At 52.4% G+C, this 8733-nt stretch overlaps 2 protein-coding genes across 2 annotated transcripts; one reads left to right on the forward strand and one right to left on the reverse strand.

Annotated features, from left to right (window-relative positions):
• The first annotated feature begins 8 nt into the window (after positions 1-8).
• On the forward strand, positions 9-4036 carry C7974DRAFT_389972 (uncharacterized protein). The gene is made up of 2 exons (XM_046141429.1): positions 9-2754; positions 2807-4036. Exons 1-2 carry the CDS (start codon positions 111-113, stop codon positions 3931-3933), a joined length of 3771 nt encoding a protein of 1256 aa, XP_045998896.1. The 5' UTR covers positions 9-110; the 3' UTR covers positions 3934-4036.
• A 1-nt stretch (position 4037) lies between these two features.
• On the reverse strand, positions 4038-6395 carry C7974DRAFT_422666 (Hemimethylated DNA-binding protein YccV like-domain-containing protein). Its single transcript, XM_046144344.1, has 2 exons — positions 4337-6395; positions 4038-4278 (listed from the first exon to the last, which is right to left on the reverse strand). The coding sequence occupies exons 1-2, from the start codon at positions 5962-5964 to the stop codon at positions 4107-4109; spliced, it is 1800 nt and encodes a 599-aa protein (XP_045998897.1). The 5' UTR covers positions 5965-6395; the 3' UTR covers positions 4038-4106.
• Between the last annotated feature and the right edge of the window lie 2338 nt (positions 6396-8733).

Below are 8733 nucleotides of genomic sequence, written 5' to 3' on the forward strand. Positions count from 1 at the left end.
AGTGCACTCCCAGTGCAATCCAAGTGCAACGACTCCCACGCCGCCCCGACGTCCGCTGCTGCCCATGCCCGCGCGCCGCCGCACGCCTCCACCTCTGGGCCGATAGCACCATGAACGGCGCCTTTCCTGCCACGCCGCAGCGCCCGCAGCGCTCGCCCGGCCCTCGCAGCCCCAATGCCTCGACGCCCGCGCGCCCCAACGTGCGGTCGCCCATCCAGGACGTCCCCAGGCCGGCGCCGCCCAGCGCGGGGCCCGTCATCCCCACCGACATCCTCGACCCTGCCCAGCAGCGCTTCTACCTCTTCGCCGTCTACGTCGCCCTGTGGGCCTACCGCTCCTACGACTTCTACACGCTCGCCGTCGAGGAGGACGAGTCGCTATGGCTGTGCCTCAAGTGGTGCTTCTTCGACATGCTGTTCATGTTCGGCGTGCCGCTGCTCGAGATCCCGTGGCTGGAGTGGAGCAACGGCGCCGCCTTCCTGCTGTTCGTGCTGCACGCCGCCCTCGACGTCATGCTCATGTTCCGCATCGGCATCCCCGTCCAGGCCTGGGCCGTCGGCCTGGTCGGCTTCCTGTGGGACAGCGAGCTGGCCATCAGCGAGCGCAGCGTCAAGCCTGGCGCCATCCTGCACAACGCCTCGCTCATCCTCGGCAAGCAGATCGTCAACATCCTGCCCGAGGGCTCGGCCGTCCTGAACCCGAACAAGGAGCCCTTCTGCCTGAATGCGACCGTCACCCAGCTGGATATCCCCATCATGATCAACCAGACCGAGCCCATCGAGATGGAGCTCGTGCGCATCGACTTTGACACCAACGCCAACGAGACCATCACCATCAAGAAGAACGAGCTAGGCAGGATGCTGAAAAAGGCACGCAAAGCCGCACGATCCACGCACCCCGATGACCCCCTAACGCTGCGATACACCGTGAAGAAGCCGGGCGTGTACCTGCTCAAGAGGGTCACAGATCATTCAAAGCTTCAGGTCCGACCACGGGCTGCTAGTCTGATTGTTGCTGCCTGTCCCCAAGCTAGGGTCCAGCCCACAGGCGACGACCGCTGCCGCAGCGATCTGTCCAATGTTGCCCTGAAAGTTGAGGGCACGCCGCCACTCAACATCAAGTACCAGTTGTCAGTGAACGGCAAGCCCCGTGGTGTATCCGAGTTCCACAACCTGCAACCCGACGATGTCATATCTCCTTTATCGCGACACACCTCACAAGCATTAGTCAAGCATGGCCGCGAGGATGTGTCCTGGGCGCAATCGCAAATAGTGACTGTGCCCATGAACGAGACGTTGTCCACCAGCGGTCGCTGGGAATACGAGGTTGTGGAAGTGCAGGACGGCCTGGGTAACACAGTCAACTTCCAGGATGTGGACGATGATGAGCGACCAAAGGCTAAATTTCCTGGACTTCGTCGATCCTTCCAAGTCCGAGAACGACCAAAGGCCTACCTCAAAGGCTGCGACCCTTCGCGACCGCTCCGTGTCGCCAAGGGCGAGATTGCTCGCCTACCGGTTCACTACGGGTCCACTGGCAAACAAGCCATCGAAGGCTTGCACTCGATCGAATACTTGTTCACGCCGGAGACAGAAATCGTCACAGATGGCTACCAAAGCCCGAATGCTGCGTTGAAGAAGCAGACCATGCGCTCAATTCGGGAACAACCGCTTATCTCTGAAGCTGGCCTCTACACCATTAAATCTGTCTCCACCGAATTTTGCGAAGGAGAGGTGCTCGAGCCTACCTCGTGCTTACTCCAAAATCCACCTGAACCCGGATTATCGTTGACTAGCGAAGACATCGTTGACAGATGCGCCGGTAACCCTATCGGCTTGCGTGTTGGAATCGACCTTATCGGAAGCCCACCATTCGTGATTAAATATACTGAACATGTCAACGGTCGAAAGCTTCCAAGAGAATTGCAAGTTGCTACCCTTCGCAGTACAGTCGACTTCGCCCCTCAAGACGCAGGGCATTACAAGTACACGTTCGAGAGTATCCGCGACTCGGTCTACAAGGATACGCGTCTTAGGAATCTTGAATTGCAGCAGAACGTTAGGCCATCTGCAAAGGCATCTTTCGTGGACAACAGACGATCCAAGCAAGTCTGCATCGATGACTCGGTAAATTTCGATGTCAAGCTGTCAGGAGAGGCTCCTTGGAAACTAGAGTACGAGGTCGTGCACAACGGTAAACGCGCCAAACGTACTGTGGAGACAAGCGAAGAGTACTACACCATCAAGACCGACAAGCTCCGCAGCGGCGGAGAGTACATCGTGACCTTGGCCAGCATTAGCGATAAGATGGGATGCAAGGAGTTTCTAAAAGAGGAGGCTAGGGTCAACGTACGCCATGAAAGACCCAAGGCTTACTTTGGACACATTGAAGGCAAGCAAGCAATCATGGCACTTGAGGGCAGAACGATTGGTCTACCCCTTCGCTTCACCGGCAATGCTCCATGGAGGCTGGAATACGAAAACCTAGATTCGAAAGAGACCCGGAAAGAGATCTTTCAAAACGCCAATGCGCTCTTGGATGTCAAGACAGATGGTACATACAAACTGCTGTCGGTCAGAGACGCTGTTTGCCCTGGTTTGGTCGAAGAAAAAGCTGATCAGTTCCTGGTTCAGTGGGTTGCGCGACCGAGGTTGAGCGTTCCTGAATCTGCTGTTGTTGTGCTTGAAGGTGGGAACTATGTCAAGGAACCAGTTTGTGAAGGAGACGAAGATGCGCTAGAGGTGTTACTTCACGGCAAGTATGCCGAATGGTTTCTCCTGTACATTTGTGACTAACATGGGTACAGGAAACGCTCCGTTCGATGTCTCTTATCAAACACAACAGAACGACCCGAAGGGCAAGTTGGTGTCTATCAGGAACAAAGATTTGCACGTTGCAGGAGGTGCTGCATCCATCCGAGCGGAAACATCGCAAGCTGGTACATACGAGTACACATTCCAAAAGCTGGCTGACTCCAGATACGATCATTCCAAGAAGCATTTTACTCCCCTCATGATCAAGCAGACTATCCACTCGCGCCCAAGCGCTCGCTTTGACAAGCCAGGAAAGACATACAGCTATTGCTCGAGAGAGTCAGAGGGTGAAGAGGTCATTCCAATTACGCTTGAGGGTGTTGCACCCTTCTACCTGGAAATCGAGATTAAACATCATGGCACACCGAAGCCTGAGATCAGCATTCACAAAAACATCCCAACGAGCAAATACGACCTCAGAATTGAGCATCGCAAGTTGCATCTCGGACACTCCTCTATCTCGATTCGCAAGGTTCGAGACTCTCGTGGTTGCACGCTTAAGCCCGCTCCTGGCGGCCCTCGTGTCCAAATCAGTGTCCACGACGCACCCATTGCCACCCCCCTCGAAGATCGTAGGGACTACTGCGTGGGTGAGCGTCTTTCCTTCGCGCTTGGAGGACAAATCCCATTCACAGTCTACTATACCTTCGAAGGTCAAGAGCGCAAGGCCTCCAATCCGGGCACCACATTCCGTCGTCTCGCGGAGCTTCCTGGTACATTCACCATTACTGGTCTGCGTGACTCCGCATCTGAGTGCCTTGCATCACTCGACCTCACAAAACAGATCCACCCAATTCCCTCAGTCCGCTTATCAGGTGGTCGTGTTGATGAAGTCGATATTCACGAAGGTGGAGGTACAGATCTTGATTTCCAATTTTGGGGAACTCCTCCGTTCGAGTTCACTTACACAAGAAGCACGAATGCTGCTCGGGGTAAGAAGAGCAAAGTTCTCGAGATCCGCACAGAGGTTAGCCACGAGATGAGCATGCATATTCCCGTTCAAGAGGAGGGTACGTATGAGGTTGTCAGCATCAAAGATGCGTGGTGTAGCTTCGCCCGAAATGACATTGAGGGACTTGAGAAAAGTAAAGGGGGTGCCCAAAAATTGCTGCAGTTTTAGGTGTTGTTAAGGACGGATGAATGAGACATGGCGATTGCATTGTTGGGGCGTTTGGCGAAACGTAAAATGATTGAGCAGGTCTGGGTAGAAAGACATTTTTCGATATAGCGTTTTGCATTATGCAACACTTGATCCAATCAGAATTGGCTACCATCAACGTATTCGACAGTACCCTAGTCATCAGGGTACTCGTCCCTCAAATTGCTTATGAAGGTATGGCTGGCGCCATCCCAACGCTTGAAATGCCGTCCAGCTAGTTTCATGATGGCGGCCGAGGGCAGCGTTTCACGGCCGACAGGCTCGATGTTTTCGGCAGCAACGTAACGAACGGATTTATCGTGAACACTGCACACGCTGTTAGTCATCCGAACTTCGGTCAAGATGTGATAAAACTAGCACTTACAGAACATGGTAGAAGGCTTGGTTCCTCCCACCTGGGAGTCGATCCACCCCCATGTTTTGAATCCACTCCTCGCCCGCGTCACAGCTTGTGTCCCAGCCGGTGATGATTCCCTCATATTGATAGCGCTTGTGCCTGAACAGTTGACCAACCCTAAATTCTACATTGCGTACACGCGCAGTCCTTCTAATCAACGGTCGGCGAAGCATATCGATCTGGTGCATGCTCTGCACAAACTGCAAAAGCCGCTGTCCTTCGGGTTGTGTATAGAACATGGGTATGACATATTGCTCAAGCAGTGCAACGTCCCATGCGACATGGGTCTGGAAGTGTTCGAGCAGGTAAGGCAAATACTGGCGTCTGCGCGACGAGACCTGCTGGGCGGAGCCTTGTGCTCCGTCGTCTCCTGGTCCCAGGATCAACATGGCCCATAATGTCGAATAGAAAGCACTGTCCATGTCAGGATATGCGTCGAGCCATGCAGCGCTGATGCCATGAACGCCAACTTGAGTTTGTCGGATGGTCTGGACCGAGTTCATGATATTGCGCGCGGTGCGGAGAACCATTTCGCGAGTCGTTGTGTCAGACAAAAAGGTCTGATGATCGGCAGAGGGGACGCCCATATCGCGTAGGACACGCAGCAGATCGCCCTGCCGGACTTCATCAGATGAGCGAAAGGGATCGAGGTACATGAAATCAAGAGGCCCGGTACTGCTGGGATTGTAGTCGCCATCCAGAGTATACTGTCTCGGGGCGTAGACGAGACAATAGACGTGGAACAAGAAACCGCATGGACGAGCATCAAGACCAACTCTTTGGGCCAAAGCACAAAACAGGGCGGCAGATATCAGAGGCAACGACTGGTGTGTGGGCGATTGCAGGGCAAGGCCGATGAACGAGTTTCGCAATGCACGATACGAAGTGTCGGGCACGCCTTGGAAACCCTGATTGCGCAGATACAAAGCAAGCGCCGACGCCTTCGAGCGCGTACTGAGCTGTTGGAAGCCAGGTTGGTCGCTGAGCAGACCACGCGCCAGACGATTGAGGTCGTCTGCCATCAGATCGAAGTCGACGTCATCACCACCACGCGCAAATAGGTCGTACGCGCCTAAGGCTCTGTCGATGGGCACGTCCTTCGCGTCCTGCAGGTCTTTCCACACGTTGATTGCCATCTCACGGTGGATGCGCTCTAGCGCAGCATTCGCGTAGTATCGCCTTGCAAGCACATCTTCTACGTCATCGGGACAGGCGCACTCGCGCAGCAGCGACTCTTTTGCATCATTGCCAAAGTTTGCAATCTCGTTGATGCACCGCATGCGCTCATGCTGCGTTGCCACAATATGGTTGAGGAGCCGTCGCGTTTCGCGCTCGATGCGCTTCCTGCGAAAGTACAGCGCCCGCCAGTCGACGTCGGACAGCGGGCCGGCGAATTTGGCAGCGATATGATGATGTGGCGCCCATGTGGTGAAGCTCGTGTGGCATAGGTGGCGCCAGATAATGGGCGAGTCGGTGGTGAGCTGCTTGAACAGCCGGTGCGATTGCGCGAGCACGAAGAGCGAGGGTGCGTCGAGCAGCAAGAAGATTGACTCGAGGATCTCCGTCGGCAGCTCTGCAAAGGCGGGGCCCGCCATGATCGTTGCGGCGCACGTCGAATCGGGCAGTGCGGTTGAGGTGGAGCTGCTGGCGACAGCACTCAATTGCTGCCGACTCGGAGGTGACAATGCGCGCGGGGAGGAATGTCGTCAGTAAATACGCCACATGCGACCGGGCAATGAGCGCACTGCGCTTAGCTCTGCCCGTCATCACAACTACGACATCAACATAAAGATAACAGCGATGACAGTCCTGACAATAACATGCTGGAACTCATTCTAGCTGGCAGTAACACGAAAAGTAGACAAATAAAACGTTACACAGGAGAGTATATTGACCTATATACAGAAGCACACGCGACAAGTACAGTACTAGGTCAAAAGTTTGTTCGCGTAGCCTTAGCAACTTTAATAAGCTAACCTACCTATATAAATAAGGCTTTTAAGCTAGTAGTATCCTATATAACTACTTACAAGTATAGTATTATATTATATTTATGTTAATACTTTATTTACTACTCTTAACGTACCCCACGGGCGAGCGGATCAACGGGCGAGCGAATCACTTTTGCCAAGCCCCCACCAAAGTATCCTCTACATACCAATGCCTCAACAACAACCTAATCTTAACGCGTTAAAGGAAGCTCAAATACAGCTTGCGCTTCAAGCTCTTAAACAAGACGCGAAACTCTCACAGCGACGCGCTGCAGCTATCTACAACGTTCCTCAAGCTACACTAAGCCATCGACTTACTGGACGACCTTCACGAGGCGATACTATGCCCAACTCACGAGGGCTGGATGATCTAGAGGAGCAGGTGATTGTTAATCACATACTTGAGCTGGACGAGCGAGGATTTGGCCCTCGGCTGGCAGATGTGGCTGCAATGGCCAATTCTCTGCGCGCAGAGCGCAATCTGGGCCCTATTGGCACAAACTGGCCCAGTACGTTTGTAAAGCGTCAACCAGAGCTCAAAGTGAAGTTTAATCGCAGGTATGACTACAAGCGAGCCCTCTGCGAGGATTCTGGGGTTGTGCAGGGCTGGTTTTCCCTGGTGCGAAACACAAAAGCCAAGTATGGTATCCTAGATGACGACACGTACAACTTTGACGAGACAGGCTTCATGATGGGCCAGATCTCCCAGGGAGCAGTTGTTACAGCTTCAGAGAGACGAGGAAGGCCAAAGGCAGTCCAGCCAGGCAACCGGGAGTGGACAACGGTCATACAGGGTATCAATGCCAAAGGATGGGCCATTCCACCCTTTGTTATCTTCAAGGCGCGCCACCACCTCTCCGGCTGGTACAAGGAGGAAGACCTGCCCCAGGATTGGGTTATTGCAGTCTCCGGTAACGGCTGGACTACTAATGAGCTTGGTTTTGAGTGGTTGAAGCACTTTGACGCGCATACAAAGGAGCGTACTGCTGGTACCCACCGACTGCTGGTTATTGACGGCCACGAGAGCCACGAATCGCTCCAATTCCAGAAATACTGCAAGGATAACAAGATTGTTACTCTATGTATGCCTCCGCACTCATCGCACCTTCTGCAGCCACTTGATGTGGGCTGTTTTGCCCCTTTGAAGACAGCGTACGGGCGCCAAGCCGAATTGCTTATGCGCAACCGAATCAGCCACATCACAAAGACTGAGTTCCTGCCATGCTTTAAAGCAGCCTATAATGCGGTGTTTACCTCTAGCAATATCCAAGGAGGGTTTCGAGGTGCTGGATTGGTCCCCTTTGACCCAGAACGGGTCATATCAGCCCTTAATGTGAAGCTTCGGACTCCATCACCACCACTCCCCACCAACAACGTACCCTGGCAGTCGCAAACCCCCAGCAACACCCTGGAATTTGGGTCGCAATCAACTCTAATTCGAGAGAAGTATAAGAGGCAGCAGGGCAGCTCACCAAATTCTGTTCTAAGCGCGCTTGAGCACTACGCAAAGGGGGGAGCAATCTTATCCCACAAGCTGGTTTTAGCTCAACAGGAAATCAAGGAGCTTCGAGCGGCTAACGAGGCCGCCATGCGACGAAAATCACATAAAAGAAAGCGAGTTCAGAAGGAAGGGACCCTAATAGTTGAAGATGGGCAGCGGCTGGCAGCTCTAAAGGAGTTTGGGGCGCGTGGTGATGGGAAGAGGGCGAAGAAGCAGGTGCGCACTCAAGAGGGCGAGCCAACCCAACGGCGCTGTGGAAGGTGCAATCAGACAGGACACAACGCGCGAACGTGCAAGATTGATGTAGAAGAGGTCTCTGAATGATATTCCAGCCTGTACTGTACCGTGCAGGACCAAAGTGTGGTGTTTTGGGCCATGATGGGTCAAGTTTTGGTGGGGGCTTGGCAAAAGTGATTCGCTCGCCCGTTGATCCGCTCGCCCGTGGGGTACGTTATAATCTATAGATAATAAGATTACTTATTAGAAGGAATACTTAGAATTACTTAGGCGCTATAAGGCTAAGAATAAGCATAAGGCTTATAATTAGAAAGATTTTATTAATCTATATAAGTAGTTGCATTAGAAGAGTGTATAGAATACTAAGTCTACTACTTAGTTATTTCTTACTAAGTCCTAATTTGCTAAGGCTTCTACTCTACTCTCTCTAGGCTTTATTTATATTCTAGTTATAGCTAATAAGGCCTTTACTATTCTCTAAGAGGTATTCATATCTACCCTTAATCTAAATAATCTTAAGTAGTTTAGTTAGACTATAAAGTAGTATAATACATATATTAATACTTACTATTTAATTATTAGTTAGTTTGCTATATTTATAGCAACTATTAATTAGATCTTTAAAGTCTTTTATT

Source organism: Boeremia exigua, assembly GCF_020726555.1.
Source record: "Boeremia exigua strain MPI-SDFR-AT-0100 chromosome Unknown C7974scaffold_4, whole genome shotgun sequence".
NCBI lineage: Eukaryota > Fungi > Ascomycota > Dothideomycetes > Pleosporales > Didymellaceae > Boeremia > Boeremia exigua.

Bases quoted from the DNA above. Each gene is read 5' to 3' on its own strand.
- C7974DRAFT_389972 (XM_046141429.1), top strand. From the start codon at position 111: ATGAACGGCGCCTTTCCTGCCACGCCGCAGCGCCCGCAGCGCTCGCCC. The intron at 2,755-2,806 runs GCAAGTATGCCG...ACATGGGTACAG, and splicing joins GCTAGAGGTGTTACTTCACG to GAAACGCTCCGTTCGATGTC.
- C7974DRAFT_422666 (XM_046144344.1), bottom strand. From the start codon at position 5,964: ATGGCGGGCCCCGCCTTTGCAGAGCTGCCGACGGAGATCCTCGAGTCA. The intron at 4,279-4,336 runs GTAAGTGCTAGT...CAGCGTGTGCAG, and splicing joins CAAGCCTTCTACCATGTTCT to TGTTCACGATAAATCCGTTC.